The 17,708-nt window shown below is 47.4% G+C and overlaps 1 protein-coding gene, 1 non-coding gene and 1 pseudogene across 2 annotated transcripts in view; 1 reads left to right on the top strand and 2 right to left on the bottom strand.

The window, feature by feature from the left end:
• The first annotated feature begins 7,115 nt into the window (after window positions 1-7,115).
• LOC136401855 (U5 spliceosomal RNA) lies at window positions 7,116-7,229 on the top strand. The gene has a single exon (XR_010750782.1). It is a non-coding gene; the product is annotated as a U5 spliceosomal RNA (small nuclear RNA).
• A 5,516-nt stretch (window positions 7,230-12,745) lies between these two features.
• Window positions 12,746-13,159, bottom strand: LOC136398301 (BOS complex subunit TMEM147 pseudogene; annotated as a pseudogene).
• Window positions 13,160-15,991: 2,832 nt separating this feature from the next.
• Window positions 15,992-17,708, bottom strand: part of ARMH1 (armadillo like helical domain containing 1) — a 56,635-nt gene continuing 54,918 nt past the window's right edge. The window contains 7 exon segments of the mRNA XM_066376198.1: window positions 15,992-16,143; window positions 16,145-16,209; window positions 16,284-16,365; window positions 16,597-16,674; window positions 16,758-16,887; window positions 16,978-17,050; window positions 17,127-17,249. Coding sequence (XP_066232295.1) covers window positions 16,093-16,143; window positions 16,145-16,209; window positions 16,284-16,365; window positions 16,597-16,674; window positions 16,758-16,887; window positions 16,978-17,050; window positions 17,127-17,249 — 602 coding nt within the window. The 3' untranslated portion in view covers window positions 15,992-16,092.

Here is a 17,708-nt window from a genome sequence, read left to right as displayed (position 1 = left end):
CAGGTGCTGTGGTATAGTCAAACAATGAAATATTATGCAGAAAATAAAATGCATAAATTGAAACTAGATTTACAGATACTAACATAAATCTTTTTTTAATCTTGAAAACATAATGTTGAATTTAAAAAGCAAGTTACAGGCCCTGGCCAGTTGGCTCAGTAGTAGAGTGTCGGCCTGGCGTGCAGGAGTCCCGGGTTCGATTCCCGGCCAGGGCACACAGGAGAAGCGCCCATCTGCTTCTCCACCTTTCCCCCTCTCCTTCCTCTCTGTCTCTCTCTTCCCCTCCCGCAGCCAAGGCTCCATTGGAGCAAAGTTGGCTCTGGGTGCTGAGGATGGCTCCATGGCCTCTGCCTCAGGTGCTAGAATGGCTCTGGTTGCAACAGAGCAACACCCCAGATGGGCAGAGCATCGTCCCCTGGTGGGCATGCCGGGTGGATACCGTTCGGGCGCATGCGGGAGTCTGTCTGACTGCCTCTCCGTTTCCAACTTCAGAAAAATACAAAATAAATAAATAAATAAATAAAAATAAAAAGCAAGTTACAGCCTGACCAGGGTGTGGTGGAGTGGATAGTCAACCTGGGACACTGAGGACCAGGTTTGAAACCCGATGTCACCAGCTTGAGTGTGGGATCATCCAGCTTGAGCCCTGGGTCACTGGCTTGAGCATGGGATCATAGACATGACCCTATGGTTGCTGGCTTGAAGCCCAATGTCACTGGCTTTAGCAAGAGGTCACTGGCTCAGCTGCCCCCCCCCCCACTCCGTTGAGGCACATAGGAGAAAACAATCAATGAACAACTAAAATGCTTCAACAAGTCGATCCTTTTCATCTCTCTCCCTTCCTGTCTGTCCCTCATGCGCATGCGCTAAAACAAAACAAAACAAAACAAAACAGCCTGACCAGGCAGTGGCACAGTGGATAGAGCGTCGAACTGGGATGTGGAGGACCCAGGTTCAAGACCCCGAGGTTGCCAGTTTGAGTGCGGGCTCATTTGGTTTGAGCAAAGCTCACCAGCTTGAGCCCAAGTTCGCTGGCCTGAGCATGGGGTCACTTGGTCTTGGTCTGCTGTAGCCCCCCTCCCCGTCAAGGCACATATGAGAAGCAATCAATGAACAACTAAGGTGTTACAACAAAAAACTGATGATTGATGCTTCTCATCTCTCTCTGTTCCTGTCTGTCTGTCCCTATCTATCCCTCTCTCTCTGACTCTCTCTCTGTCCCTGTAAAGAAAAAAAAAAATTAAGAAAAAGAAATGTTTATATCAATAAGTATAAGGTTTTTGTCCTCTTTATACTTTTCTGTGGTGTTAGAAAAATAGTTCATGATGAATTTTAAAATCATAATGAAACAGAAAGGAGGAAGTGGAGACAAGGAGAAAATTAAGACCTTTGTTTTAATATAGACCTTATTTTACCTATTTAAAAATACAAACACCACAAGTACATAAATTTCAAGACTTAGGAAGCATTGTTTAGAAAATTGCAGAAGTCATTTTCAAAAGTCTAATACAAAAATTATTTCAAAATTGTTCCAGTTGATGTAAATGCATCCACAGTAAAGATTAATGAAAAAAAATAAAAAGAGGCCCTGGCCGGTTGGCTCAGCGGTAGAGCGTCGGCCTAGCGTGCGGAGGACCCGGGTTCGATTCCCGGCCAGGGCACACAGGAGAAGCACCCATTTGCTTCTCCACCCCTCCGCCGCGCTTTCCTCTCTGTCTCTCTCTTCCCCTCCCGCAGCCAAGGCTCCATTGGAGCAAAGATGGCCCGGGCGCTGGGGATGGCTCTGTGGCCTCTGCCTCAGGCACTAGAGTGGCTCTGGTCGCAACATGGCGACGCCCAGGATGGGCAGAGCGTAGCCCCATGGTGGGCGTGCCGGGTGGATCCCGGTCGGGAGCATGCGGGAGTCTGTCTGACTGTCTCTCCCTGTTTCCAGCTTCAGAAAAATGAAAAAAAAAAAAAAAAAAAAAGATTACTAAGTTTCTTTCTTAATGTGAAGCTCAGTGGAAACTGTTTAGAATGAAAAGTTCCATTTGTTTTCTTGTGGTTGCAGGAAAGTTTGGCTTTTGTTTTGGAAAAAAATTCTGAAAAATCTTTATTAAAAACAAAGTGAAGTTTTTGTTGTTGCTGTTGTGGTTAATCACCATTTTCCATAAGAAGAACATGGTTGGAAAGTGCTGTACCTGACCTGTGGTGGCACAGTGGATAAAGCGTCAACCTCAACCTGGAAACACTAAGGTTACCAGTTCAAGGCACATATGGGAGTTGATGCTTCCTGCTCCTCCCCCCCTTCTCTCTCTCTCTCTCCCCTCTCTATAATGAATAAATAAAATCTTAAAAAAAAAGAAAGTGCTGTAGGCCTAGCAGGTTCATCCTCTCTCCCTTCCCTTCCTCTGTCCTTTTCCCTTTCTTTTTCAGTCAGCGGATAATGGAGCCTCTTAGTATTCAGGGAAGAACCAGTCAGTCAAGAGGAGAGACAGATGGGGCCACTGAGGGGGAATGAGTAGAAGTAGTATTCTTGTGGGCTTGGACTGGGCCACAAGCCCTCGTGGAGGGGTCCACCTTAGATGGGAGGGCAGAAGCCGGAGGCTGTGAGGTTGCAGGGTGGGAAGACAAGGGAAATAAGTGGCTTGTTCTTTCTCAGAGAAATCTCCTGAGAGGGAGAGCTGGGGAGGAGGTGTGGGATGGTTTTGGTGATAGAAAAAGGCATAACATGCTGCCTCAAAAGTGGGAAACAGCCAACAAGAGACACGTCAGGTAATAGCGGGGTCTTCATCAGTGGTTTGGTTCAGTTGTCTGAATTTCCCAGCAGTTAGCTGTTAGAGGACAGGTGCTTAAGATGGAGAAGGCTGGGGCTTTTCCAGCTGCTGAAAAGGTAAGGGAAGATCGAGGATGAGAGGGATGAGTGGAGGAGGAACTGTCCAGCAATGACAGAAAGGAGGACAAGCTCAAATGATCCCACTGTGGTGGAGTTATTACCGAGATGCCTTCCTTCCCATCCTTCCATTTGTCACCATGGAGTCCGTCTGGGTCCTTCCTCTTACCTAAACTGGACCACCATTCCCCTTCTCTCTCATCCATCTCCCACCCCCACTCCCAGATATATATATAAAAAAATTTTTCCTCTTTTTCCAAGTGAGAGGACAGGAGATAGAGACACAGACTCCTGTATGTGCCCCGACGAGGATCCACCTGGCAACCCCCATCTGGGGCCGATATTCTGCCCACCTGGAGCCATGTTCATAACAGAGCTAGTCTTAGCACCTGAGGTGGAGGCTCCACTGAGCCATCCTCAGCTCCCTGGCTGATGCGCTGGAACCAATCGAGCCATGGCTGTGGAGGGAATAGGGGGGTGGGAGTGGTGGAGAAGCAGGTGGTTGCTTCTCTTGTGTGCCCTGACTGGGAATCGAACCGAGGACATCCACACGCCGGGCCAACACTCTACCATTGAGCCAACTGGCTAGGGCCATAAAATTTTATATGTATTAACAATTTTATGAGTTTATTTGATCCATATATATATATATATATATATTTAAATTTTTATAAGAGTTTATTTGAGCCAAACTGACAACATATGCCAGGGAGCAAGATTGTAAATGCTCCTGAGTCTTGCTGCTTCATTGTCCCACCTATTGGTTAATTCCTTTCTCCTGGATCCACACTCTCTCCCTCTGCACTGGCTCCTTCCAATCAGCATTGAAACATATTTAACATCCTCCTAATATTAAGAAAAGGGGGGAAGACACCCCTTCCAGGTACAGTCTCTTTAATTTTTCAGGATCAGACTTATGAAAAGAGATGCCTGTACTCTGCCTGCAGTCTCTGCTCTCCACTCCTCACTCACCAACTCCCTGCAGTGAGGTTTCCATCGCCCTCTTCCCTTTTCCTTTTGGGCAGAGAAAACAGGGAGGAAAGCATTGCAGGCCAAAGTCACCAGCGACTGCCCTCATGTTGACCCGAATGGACTTTGCAATCTGTCTCACTGGATCACTCTTTCGATCGTACTCACAACTCTCTTCTTCAGACTTCGTTTTTGCTCTTAATTTCTGTGCTGTCCACACTCCTGGTTCTCCTCCAACCATCCTAATTTCACAAGTTCCTTTTGCTACACTCCTCCTTTAGGCTACTGTTCCCTAGGGACCTATCCTAGATTTTTTTTGAGGATGCTTGGAAGTAATTTTATTTTTATTAATTTTTAAATGTTTATTGTGTAGATTTTAGAGAGAGAAGGAGGGAGAGTGGGAGACAGGAACATCGGTTTGCTCCTGTGCGTGCCCTGATCAGGGACTGAACCGGCAAAATCTGCACTTTGGGACAATGCTCTAACCAACCGAGCTATCCAGTCAGGGCCTAGATGGTTTTCTCTCTTTACTTTACACTCTTTTCTTGGGAAAATCCAGGCTATTCCCTGGTCCAGGCCATCATTTATTTCCCTCTGGTTGTTTTTATTTTTTCAGAGATAGAGTCAGACAGACAAGAACAGAGAGAGATGAGAAGCATCAATCATCAGTTTTTCTTTGCGACACCTTAGTTCAGTGGTTCTCAACCTTTCTAATGCTGTGACCTCGCAATACAGTTCCTCATGTTGCGGTGACCCCAAACCAAAAAATAATTTTGGTGGCTACTTCATAACTGTAATCCTGATATGCATTATGTATTCTCATTGCTTTAGGCGACCCCTGTGTTTTGGTCGTTCAACCCCGTCCAGGGTCGCGAACCCACAGGTTGAGAACCGCTGCCTTAGTTGTTCATTGACTGCTTTCTCATGTGCCTTGACTGTGGGCCTTCCGCAGACTGAGTAACCCCTTGCTCGAGCCAGCGACCTTGGGTCTAAGCTGGTGAGCTTTGCTCAAACCAGATGAGCCTGTGCTCAAGCTGGCAACCTCGGGGTCTCGAACCTGGGTCCTCCGCATCCCAGTCCGACGCTCTATCCACTGCGCCACTGCCTGGTCAGGTCCCTCTGGTTTTAATGCTCAGTGTCCTAAATTGTCTCTGAGGGAGAGCAGAGGTTGCAACCCCAAAATATGCCCACCTGGCCTGAGAAGGCTGTCCAGCACCAGGAACAAAGCAGATTTGTTGACTGGGTAAACGGACGAAGGATGGTTGGGTGCATGGTTCTCCCTACTAGTGCTTCATGGGGCTCCAAGGCTACTCACCGTGGCTGGTATTATATCCCTACCCATTAGGTTGTAAATATTCATGTCTCAGGAGTGCTTTGGAATGTGCAGCTTGTTCTCACAGAATAGTGTGTGCTTGTAGGATTGGTGATGCTGACCACAACTAGGTGGCTTAAACAATAGAAATTTATCGCCTCATAGTTCTGTAGGCTTCACATTAACTTATTATATCCACAAGTGCCCTATTTCTTTCTTTCTTTTTCTTTTAGTGTGTGTGTGTGTGTGTGTGTAGAAAGAGAGAGAGAGAGAGAGAGGCAGAAAAGGAAAGAGAGGAGAAGCTTCAAATTATAGTTGCTGCACTTTTTAGTTATTCATTGATTGGTTCTTTTTGTGCCTTGATCGGGTGTGGGGTAGGCTCCAGCTGAGCCAGCGACCCCTTGCTCAAGTCAGTGACCTTGGGTTCAAGCCAGAGACCTTGGGCTCAAGCCAGCAACCTTGGGCTTCAAGTCAGCGACGATGGGATTATGTCTGATCCCATGCCCAAGCCGGTGACCCTGTGCTGAAACTGGGGACCGTGGAGTTTGTAACCTGGGACCTCAGCATCCCATGTCTATGTGCTATCCACTGCACCACCACCAGTCAAGTGGGACCGTATTTCCACACTTGATCTCAGCCAAAAGGCTGAGAAGTGATGGGACCTTCTTTCTTTCTTTTTTTTAGATTTTTAAAAGAATTTTTTCATTTTAGAGAGGGTGGGGAGGAGCAGGAAGCATCAACTCCCATATGTGCCTTGACCAGATAAGCCCTGGTTTTCGAACAGGCAACCTCAGCATCCCAGGTTGATGCTTTATGCACTGCGCCACCACTGATCAGGTGGGACCCTATTTCTAAATGAAGTTATTACTGAACTCAAGGGGTTCACAGTTTGGGGTGTTCTTTTCGAGAATAAGACCTGGTTGCCCTGGCTAGGTAGGTCAGTTGGTTAGAGCGTCCTCTGGACAACCTGAGGTTGTGGGTTCAATCTCTGGTCAGGGCACTACAAGAATCAACCAATGACATAAATGCATAGGTGGAGGAGGGAGTGCATGTTTCTCTCTCTCTAAAAATCAATTAAACAAAAGAATAAACCAGCCTGACCAGGCAGTGGCGCAGTGGATAGAGCGTTGGACTGGGATGCAGAGGACCCAGGTTTGAGACCCTGAGATCGCCAGCTTGAGTGCGGGCTCATCTGGTTTGAGCAAAGCTCACCAAGGTCGCTGGCTCGAGCAAGGGGTCACTCGGTCTGCTGAAGGCCCGCGATCAAGGCACATGTAAGAAAACAATCAGTGAACAACTAAGGTGTCACAACGAAAAACTGATGATTGATGCTTCTCATCCCTCTGCGTTCCTGTCTGTCCCTATCTATCCCTCTCTCTGACTCTCTGAAAAAAAAAAAAAATAAACCAATGAATACATAAATATGTGGAACAACAAATCAATGTTTCTCTTTCTCCCTCCCTTCCTCTCTCTCAAATCAATCAACAGGGCCCTGGTTGGGTAGCTCGGCTGGTAGAGCACCTCCTCCATAGCCAAGGCTGCGGGTTCCATCCTGGTTAGGGCACTTAAAAATAAATAAAACATAAAAAATCAACCAATAAAAAAAAGATTTTCTTGTTGGACCAGGTTTCTATATTCCTGCTAATCTGGTAGCAGCTCTGCCCCCTGGTGGTGGCCCTAGGCCTGGCGGGAAAACTAAAGAGCTAAGGTATTTCTGGAAAATTAGAGTTGGTGACTCATCTCATTTACATACCCACAATGCATTGCACATAGACTCATTCCTACTTTAAAACGGCTACATTCTTCTTTTCTTTTTCCAATTTTGTCCCGCTTAAAATGAGAATACTTTCAAAGATCGTCTCAGGTGAAGGTAGAAACCACTAATTCTTTTGTGGAAATAATTACCATTGGTGAACTAGGAGTTACAGTTACTCGAGAACTGTGTGACGGGTTGCGTGAGGTATACTTGTTTCTCTTCACACCGTAAAAATATTTTGCCTTTTACTAAAGGCTTTCGTGGAGAGAAACAACTTTGGGTTTCGAACTAATTTTTTGAAGCCTTGTTTTGGCAGGGCTCATAAAATGGTCTAAAGTAAGTAATCTGAATTGTGTGTTGATTTTGAAAAATTCAACCCAGTGTAGTTCATACTTAACATCAGGTATGTTGTCATGGAGTAGTTTTGTTGTTTTTCCCACTTTGCTGAGCAATTAACCCACATGTGCACCTGATGAAAGGCGCAAAATTGTCATCTCGCCTTCGGAAAGTCTTCCCAGCGCCGCGAACAAAATAGATTCGAGCTATGTCTTCTGCATCCCAGTCCCATGCTCTTTCCACTGCGCCACCGCCTGGTCAGGCCTGTATGTGCCTTGACTGGGAAGGCCCAGGGTTTGGAACCGGTGACCTCAGCTTTCCAGGAAGGCGCTTTATTCACTGTGCCATCACAGGTAGAAAGAACTTTTCAAGTTCAAGCTTGGGTATATCTGTTCACAAACATTTTACAAGGCAGTACCTGAGCATCTCAGGCAAGGTCTACCTCTCTGGGGCTCTGGCACCAAGAACTGTACTTGTGTAACTTTTTTGGTTTGTTTGTTTTAAAATTTTATTTTATTGATTTTTGAAAGGAAGGGGGAGAGGGAGGGAGAGAGACAGGAACATTGATCTATTCCTGTATGTGACCTGACGGGGGATGAGACCAGCAACCTCTGCACATCAGGACGATGCTCTAACTAACTAACTGAGCTAACCCTCCAGGGCTGTGTAACTGCTTTAAACAAAACAAAACCACTTTTAAAAAATTGAAATATAATTGGTTGCTTTTTCCCCCCCTTTGAGAAAGGCAGAGAGAGAGAGACAGGAACATTAAGTCGCTCTTGTATGTATCCTGACGGGGGAATCGAACCTACAATCTCCGTACTCCAGGAGAACGCTGCAACCACCCAAGCTACCAGGCCAGGGCTGGTTGCTTTTTATATAACATATATTTATAAATATATATGTTTTTCCTGAAGAGGTAATTTAGCCTTAAAACTAGAACTGGATCATTTGTTAACAACAGAAAAATTCTGAGGTTTATCTGTGATTTTAATTTTTTGGGGGATCAAGACAGCAATTGTTATAAATTTGAACTTTAAAAATAAATTTAGTCCTTGCCAGGTAGCTCTGCTCCTTAGAACGTCGTCTGGATACACCAAGACTGCTGGTTCAATTCCTGGTTAGGCACATATAAAAATCAACCAATGAATGCATAAATAAGTGGAACAACAAATTGGTGTTTCTCTCTCTCCCTCTTTTTCTTTCTTTCTTTTTAAAAAATTTTATTAAGTGAGAGTCAGGGATGGCAGAGAGACAGACTCCTGCATGTGCCCCAATCAGGATCCACCTGGCAAGCCCCTACTGGCCAATGCTCTGTTCATCTGGGGCCACTGCTCCATTGCTTGGCAACTGAGCTATTTTTAGCACCCAAGGGAGGCCATGGAGCCATCCTCAGCACCAAGGTCCAACCAGCTTGAACCATTTGAGCTATGGCTGTGGGAGTAGAAGAGCGAGAGAGAGAAGGAGGAGGGGGGTGGAGAAGCAGATGGTCACTTCTGTGTGCCCTGAACGGGAATTGAACCTGGGACTTCCACAGGCCAGTCAATGCTCTACCACTGAGCCAACTGACCAGGGCTCTTTTTCTCTCTGTAAAAGTCAACAAAAAAATTAAAAAACTTATAGTACATTACAATTAAATACAACATACAAACTTTAACTAGATTCTAAACAACAAAAAAATAAAAAAGGAAGAAAACAGAAGGTACATTTTGGAGACAATTGTGGAATTTTTTTTTATTCATTTTAGAAAGGAGAGAGAGAGGGAGAGAGAGAAAAGGGGGGAGGAGCAGGAAGCACCAACTCCCATATGTGCCTTAACCAGGCAAGCCCAGGGTTTCGAACCGGCGACCTCAGCATTTCCAGGTTGACGCTTTATCCACTGTGCCACCACAGGTCAGGACAATTGTGGAAATTTTATTCATTATTATTTTTCTTTAATTTATTGATTTTAGAGAGAGAGGAAGGGAGAGAGAAACATCAATTTGTTATTCCACTTATTTATGCTTTCAATGGTTGTTTCTTTCTTTTTTTCCCCAGAGACAGAGAGAGAGAGTCAGAGAGAGGGATAGATAGGGACAGACAGACAGGAACGGAGAGAGATGAGAAGCATCAATCATCAGTTTTTCGTTGCGACACTTAGCTGTTCACTGATTGCTTTCTCATATGTACCTTGACCGCGGGCCTTCAGTCGACGGAGTAACTCCTTGCTCTAACCAGAGACCTTGGGTCCAAACTGGTAAGCTTTTTTCCTCAAGCCAGATGAGCCCGTGCTCAAGCTGGCGACCTCGGGGTCTCGAACCTGGGTCCTCCACCTCCCAGTCCGAGGCTCTATCCACTGCGCCACCGCCTGGTCAGGCTCAATGGTTGGTTCTTGTATATGCCTTGACCAGGAATCAAACCCACAACTTGGCGTATCCGGACCACGGTCTAACAAACTGATCTACTCAGCCAGGACAATTATGAAAATTTTAATATGTACTCTATTTTAAATGATATTACTGAATTGATAATTATATTTATTATATTAGTTTTCTTTTTTTTTTTTTTTTTCTTTCTTTCATTTTTCTGAAGCTGGAAACAGGGAGAGACAGTCAGACAGACTCCCGCATGCGCCCGACCGGGATCCACCCGGCACGCCCACCAGGGGCGACGCTCTGCCCACCAGGGGGCGATGCTCTGCCCATCCTGGGCGTCGCCATGTCGTGACCAGAGCCACTCCAGCGCCTGAGGCAAAGGCCACAGAGCCATTCCCAGCGCCCGGGCCATCCCTGCTCCAATGGAGCCTTGGCTGCGGGAGGGGAAGAGAGAGACAGAGAGGAAAGCGCGGCGGAGGGGTGGAGAAGCAAATGGGCGCTTCTCCTGTGTGCCCTGGCCGGTAATCCAACCCGGGTCCTCCGCACGCTAGGCCGACGCTCTACCGCTGAGCCAACCGGCCAGGGCTAGTTTTCTTATTGATGTATCAACCACAACCTGAGGGACTTAAAACAACATAAATTTATCTTTTAGTTCTGGGCATCAGATGTCTAAAACTGAGGTGTTGGCTAAACTGAATTTTTTCTAGAGGCTCTAGGAGAGAGTCTGTCACCTTGCCCTTTCAGCTTCTAATTTTTTCTTTAAATTGATTTATTTTAGAGAGACAGAGGGGAAAGGAGATATAGAAGCATTCACTTTGTTTTTTCCATTTAGTTGTGCATTCACTGACCACTTCTCATATGTGGTTAGCTCAGTTGGTTAGAGCATCATCTGGAAACGCCAGGGATCAAACCTGTAAGCTTGGCGTTTCCAAATGATGCTCTAACCAACTGAGCTAACCAGTCAAGGCCCTATTTCAGGGTGTAGGAACTGCCTGTGTTCCTTGGCTCATGATCCCTTGCATCACTCCAACCCTCTTGCTTCTGTGGTGTCATCACCTAGTACTAATGCTAGTTCCTCCTGCCTACCTCTAATAAGGACCCTTCTCGTTACTGTGGGCCCACCAGGATAATATCCCCATCTCAAGACCCTTAATTTAATCATACCTGCAAAATCCCTTTTACCAGATAAGGAACACTCACAGGACATATTGGGAAGTCATTTTCTCAGACTAATACAATTATGTAATTATGTAGGAAAATGTCCTTACTTTTAGTAGAAACATAACGTGAAGTTCTTAGTGGTGAAATGTCACAATACCTAAATCTTTCAAATAGTTCAGTAGCATAGAGAGAGTTTTTAAAAAAGATTTTTATTTTTATTCACTACAGAGAGGGGAGCAGGAGAGGGAGACAGAGAGGGAGAGAGAGAGAGAGGAAGAAGGGGGAGGAGCAGGAAGCATCAACTCCCATATGTCTCTTGACCAGGCAAGCTGGGGGTTTCGAACTGGCGACCTCAGCATTCCAGGTCGATGCTTTATCCACTGTACCACTGCAGGTCAGGCAAATTAGAGATGTTTTAGATTTTTGTATTATATTTACTTAAGATTTTATTTTTTAAAGTTCTATGGTTTTTATTAAACTATGGTCACCTTAGACTAGTGGTTTTCAGATTTTAGACTTTCCCATTATTAAAATTTCCAAAATATTTCTGCAGTACCATACTATTTTTTTTTTTTTTTTTGGTACTGAATGTATTTTACCATTGTGTAAGAAAGGTCAAGATAAAAAACATTTTAAAAATAACTTGACACCAAAGGACAGGGCACTTTTTAAAAATAAGAAATCCTCTTGACCTGTGGTGGCGCAGTGGATAAAGCGTCGACCTGGAATGCTCAGGTTGCAGGTTCAAAAGCCTGGGCTTGCCTGGTCAAGGCACATAGGACTAGCAACTACCACATGTTGATGCTTCCCATTTCTTCCCTACCCACTTTCGCTGTCTCTCCTCTCTCTAAAATCAGTAAATAAAAAATCTTGCCTGACCTGTGGTGGCACAGTGGCTAAAGCATCGACCTGGAATGCTGAGATCACTGGTTTGAAACCCTGGGCTTGCCAGGTCAAGGCACATATGGGGAGTTGATGCTTCCTGCTCCTCCCCCTTCTCTCTCTCTCTTCTCTAAAATGAATAAATAAAATATTTTTTATAAAAGTAAAAAGTACTGACCAGATGGTGGCGCAGTGGATAGAGCATCAGACTGGGATGCGGAGGACCCAGTTTCGAAACCCCGAAGTTGCCAGCTTGAGCGTGGGCTCATCTGGTTTGAGCAAAGTTCACCAGCTTGAGCCCAAGGCTGCTGGCTCCAGCAAGGGGTCACTCGGTCTGCTGTAGCCCCCTGGTCAAGGCACATATGAGAAAGCAATCAATGAACAACTAAGGAGCCACAACGAAGAATTGATGTTTTTCATCAATTCTCTCCCTTCCTGTCTGTCTGTCCCTATCTGTCCCTCTCTCTGACTCTTTCTGTTTCTGCCACAAAAAAAAAAAAAAAAAGGAAAAAGTAAACAAACAAAAAAAAAGTCACCACTGACCTGTGGTGGCACAGTGGATAAAGCATTGACCTGGAACACTGAAGTCTCTGGTTTGAGACCCTGGGCTTGCCTGTTCAAGGCACATATGTAAGTTGATGCTTCCTGTTCCTCCCCCACTTTGCTCTTGCTCTTTCTCCTCTCTAAAAATAAATTTTTAAAAAGTCTTAAAAAATAAAAATCTTTAGCCTAACTGGGCGGTGGTGCAGTGGATGGCAGTGGATGGAGCGTCAAACTGGGATGCAGAGGACCCAGGTTCGAGACTCCGAGGTCCCAGTTTGAGCGCGGGCTCATCTGGTTTGAGCAAAGCTCACCAGCTTGGACCCAAGGTCGCTGGCTCGAGCAAGGGGTTACTCAGTCTGCTGTAGCCCCACGGTCAAGGCACATATGAGAAAGCAATCAAGGAACAACTAAAGCAGGGGTTGGGAACCTATGGCTCTTTGGATGGCTGCATCTGGCTCGCAGACAAATTTTTTTTTTTATTTATTTTTTATAATTTTACCGTTTACTTCACTAAAATCTGGAGACAGGAAAAAGGTGTGTGAATGCCTGGGACAACAAGCCTAGGAATGTACGTTGACAATGGCAACATACAAGGCCAGGGTGCTGAGGGCCAGTAGCCCAGTCACTACTGCTCGGGCCAGAAGTACCATCCAGCTGCCCAGGGAACAAAGGTGGACGATGGTCTCCATGACAAAGGCCTTATAGACGCTGAGGAACATCAGCAGGAGGACAGCCGGCCGGAAAGTGTGGTAGAGGTCATAGTGTGTTATCATCCACACTTGGGCAGATGTGACGATGTAATGAACCAGACTGATGTTGGAGTCAATGCTCATCTGAATGTATTTCCAGTCAAATTCAATGCCCCGGGCTCCAACCCAGAGTGGGATGCAACGGGACATAATGAGCTCCGCGGTGGCCCAGCCCATGGCAGCAACCATGATCTTGTACTCCCCTTTGCCGGCATTTCGGGACATGACAAGGTTTAGGCCTACTAGGTCTGCACATCCACGCTGGCCTTCATGTATTCCCCAATGAAGTCATAGATGCCGCCTTCCCAGGTGGGAAAGAAAGTGGCCAGGAACAACATCTTGCACAGCTGAACGAAGAGGTAGGTGACTCCAGCCTGGACACACTTCCAGAAGGCATTGTACTCAGACAGGCCGCTGCACTTGTAGGTGATGAAGTAAGGGAAGTAGGCCAGGGCGAAGCAGTTCCCAAAGTGAAACAAGGTCGTAGCGCCGGCCTCCTGCCTGCTGGAGCGCAACTCCCTACCTGGCCTTCCTGGCGCCTGAGCCCAGGCCTGGAGCCCCTGCCTCCGCTGCGGCCCGCGTGGCCTGCTGGGAGTCGACAAATCTTTAATAAAAAAATGTTAAAAATATAAAACATTCTCATGTATTACATATAATCCATTCATTTCCTACCGCTCATGTTCATGGTTGCGGGTGGCTGGAGCCAATCACAGCTGTCCTCCGCGACAACACCAAATTTTTATTGGATAATGCGTAACATACACAGGTCGTTGTATGGCTCTCATGGAATTACATTTTAAAATGTGTGGCGTTCATGGCTCTCTCAGCCAAAAAGGTTCCCGACCCCTGAACTAAGGTGTCGCAACGAAGAAAAACTGATGATTGATGCTTCTCATCTCTCTGTTCCTGTCTGTCTGTCTCTATCTATCCCTTTCTCTGACTCTCTGTCTCTGTAAAACAAACAAACAAACAAACAAACAAAACTTTAAAAATGAAAATCCATTTAGCTTTATGGAAATATAACTATTTTGTTAACTTTTCTCTCCTTCCCCAGCCCAAATAGAGGAAAGCTGAGGTTCAAAATCAATTTAGGGGAAACCTGAGGATCTTAGACTAACAATATCAGGGTCAGTGATGCCCTCTTGTGGCATACTGTAGAATTACTGCAACCTGACTTCATTTCCATTTACTTAAGGGACAATTTCTTCACAGTGCTTCCATTTTCATTCAGGCATGCTAGGCATTCTTCTCAATGTTTGGGATATATCAGTATAAAATATATATGTTTATATGTTAAATATGTATGTATATATACATAAATGTATTATCTCTGTATATCTCATCTCTACAGCTATATCTGTCTATCTATTTATCTATCTATCCAACATCCATCCTTGCCCTAGTGGAGCTTACATTCAGGTGGAGAGACAGACAATAAATAAATACATACATACATACAATAGAAAAAGTGGCAGCATAAGAGGCTGCGGTCTATAGTGCACGGAGTGGTATAGTGTGGGTTGCAACTTAAAAAAATAGCAGCCCTCAGTAAGAAGGTGACTCTGTAGAGTTGAAAGGAGATGAGGAAGTTGGCCCTACAGCTAGATATCTGGGGTGAGAGGTTCTTTGTTTTTTTAAGTGAGAGGCGAGGAGGTAGAGACAGACTACCACATGCCCCTGACTGGGATCCACCTAGCAAGCCCCCTACCAGGGAATGCTCTGCCCATCTGGGGCCGCTGTTACACTGTCTGGCAACTGAGCTATTGTTAGCACCTGAGGTGGGGCCATGGAGCCATCCATAGTGCCTGGGGCCAAGTTTGCTCAAATCATTAGAGCCATGACTGCAGGAGGGGAAGAGAGAAAGAGATAGAGGGGTGGAGAAGAAGATGGTCATTTCTCCTGTGTTCCCTCAACAGGTATTGAACCCAGGACTTCCATAGGCAGGCCAATGCTCTACCACTGAGCCAACTGGCCAAAGCCAAGAGTTTCTAAGAATAGAGTATCTCTCACTGTTCAGTATAAAAGTCAAAACAGCCTGACCTATGGGGGCACAGTGGATAAAGCATAGACCTGGAATGCTGAGGTTGACGGTTCGAGACCCTGGGCTTGTCTGGTCAAGGCACATATGGGAGTTGATACTTCCTGCTCCTCCCCACTTCTCTGTTTCTCACTCTCTCTTCTCTCTCTAAAAATGAATAAATAAAATCTAAAAAAAAAAAAGTCAACACAAAAGTCCTAAGGCATGAGATTGTCACTTTTTTTTTGTAATTTTTCTGAAGTTGGAAACGGGGAGGCAGTCAGACAGACTCCTGCATGCGCCTGACCGGGATCCACCTGGCATGCTCACCAGGGGTTGATGCTCTGCCCATCTGGGGCGTTGCTCTGTTGCAACCAGAGCCATTCTAGCACCTGAGGCAGAGGCCATAGAGCCATCCTCAGTGCCCGGGCCAACTTTGCTCCAATGGAGCCTTGGCTGCGGGAGGGGAAGAGAGAGACAGAGAGGAAGGAGAGGGGGAGGAGTGCAGAAGCAGATGGGCACTCTCCTGTGTGCCCTGGCCAGGAATCGAACCCGGGACTCCTGCACGCCAGGCCGAGATTGTCACTTTTAAGAAACTTGCAGCAGCCTCACAGGTGCTGGCACAGTTGAATAAAGCCTCAACCCAGGAAGCTGAGATCCCCGGTTCGAAACCCTGAGGTTATCTGTTCTGTCAAAGCATGTAGGAGAGGCAATCAATGCACAAATAAAGTGAAGCAACTACGAGTTGAGCTTCTCTCTCTCTTTGCCTTCCGCTCTCTAAAAACAAACAAACAAACAAAAAACACAAAAAAGCCCCACCACACAGCAAGTGTGTCTGAAGCCAGTGAAGAAGAAAGAGAGAAGTAGGAGACAGTTCAGGGAGATCACCTAGGACCCTGCTCTCATTAGGTCTCCCTCCTCCCTCTACACACAGGCAACAGATAAATAGCAAGACTGTTTATTGAACTCTTCCCCACCAGCAGCTAGCTCTCCCTTCCTCCCACTGGCCTGTCCAACCCACCGCCTCCCACAGCCTCCCCCACAGGGCCGAATGGAGTCACCCTGAGATGGGCCTCAGGCTCCTGCTACTGGACTTTCTGCCACACAGCCCCGGCTTCCCCGGCTTCCCTCAGAGGTTCTGTCACTCCTTCCCTTCCATCTCCTCCTGGAAGCGAGTGCTGTCTGTCCGCCAGCTGCTCCGGGTCATTGGGGCCAAAGGAAAAGCCCTTATTGCCATCGAGACCACTGCGGTGTAATGCTGGAAACATGGAGATGAGCCTGGTCCGGGTGCCAGCTGTGCCCCTGCTCCAGATCCCCTCACTCCCCACTCACCTTTGGTAACATCGACTTTGTTGTTTGCCAAGATGTCCACCTGAACACTATCTATCTTCATGTACAAGTCCTTTGCGTTGCTCTGAGGACAGGAGCAAGGGGAACCCAGCTGATGTGTCAGGGCAGTCTGAGTTTGGAGTTGGGCTTGAACAGAAGGATGTTGCAGGCAGGAGTGGGAAAAGGAATGGAAAGATGCCAGGTGGAGCCCAAGCTGGGGCGGTCCTTCCCTGCAGCTGGCCACGGGCAGTCTGTGTGTGGGGTGAACCGGGAGAGAGACGGTGTGGAGGAGGCACCCTTCTGTTAGGCCACTTACGAGGAAAAGCTGGTAGAGTTCCTCTCCCATGGACCTGCGTACGTGCTCCTCCACCTCTGGGAACATCTGCACGAAGTACTGCAACAGGCGAGCGGTGTGACTGCGGGGCCCATGCGGGCGCCCGCCCACCCCCCCCCCCCCCCCCCCCCCCCCGCGCGCACCTCCAGCGTGAGGCTGGCTTGCTGCTGGCTGTTGCTGTGATCCGTGTTGCCCATGGCCACCATCAGGCTGTGCACAACGTGCAGGTGCAGCATCTCCTCTGCCAGGCTCGTGTTGCTGCGCGCCAGGACCCTGGGCCAGGTATTCGAGCTGCAACGACCCCTGGGGACTCCCTGGCACGGGCTGAGCGCTGCATCTACCCCCTGGCCCCTGCCCGCTTACCTGATAGCCTTGGCGGCTGCGGCCTGCTGCAGAAACACCGGCAGGTGCTCTGTCAGCTGGAGGTCCGAAGAGTCTGGTGGAGGGGCAGCTGTGAGGCAGGGGCCCCTCTCCTTGCGGGGGCCTTCCCTCCAGTCCCAGCAGATCCCTACCGTCAAGGATCTTAGGCTGCAGTTTGCTAGTCTCCTTGACAGATGGTTTCAGCAGGTCCAGGAGGCCCTTGAGCAGCGTTGCGCACACATCATAGTTGACCAGGTCCTTGATCAGCTCGATGGCTGGAGACGGCAGAGGCGGTGGCGGAACCTGCGGCTCCAACACTCTCCATCCCTCTCCATCCCCACCAAGGAAGCAAAGAACCCTTTAAACCAGGTCGTTTCCCTTTACCCCGGTTCTCTTCATCAGCCTTTCCTGACTGTTAATTGGCCAGCAGTGCCCAATGCGTGTGGGGGCTGGGCAGGGGCACCGCAGCCCCGCCCTCCTGGAGCTCTGGGTCACAGAGGAGGTGAGCCCTCCCTTCCCCTGCCACCGGCCGCAGCTGGAGGAGGAAGGGGTGGGGTGGTGAGCCCACCCATCGAGGAGGCTTAGAGGCTGTCAGAACTGGAGGTCTCAGTTCTTTGGGGCTACTTTCAGCTTAGAGGAATCCAGAAGGATCCGAGGAGGGAAGGGCTGGATTTTCAAAGGGAGACAAGGATGTGGTAAGACAAAGGGTGAGAGGGACACAGAGAAAGTGGGTG

This window comes from Saccopteryx leptura, chromosome 3, assembly GCF_036850995.1.
Source record: "Saccopteryx leptura isolate mSacLep1 chromosome 3, mSacLep1_pri_phased_curated, whole genome shotgun sequence".
In the NCBI taxonomy this organism is placed as follows: Eukaryota; Metazoa; Chordata; class Mammalia; order Chiroptera; family Emballonuridae; genus Saccopteryx; species Saccopteryx leptura.
This window is presented reverse-complemented; position numbering and strand designations above follow the sequence as displayed.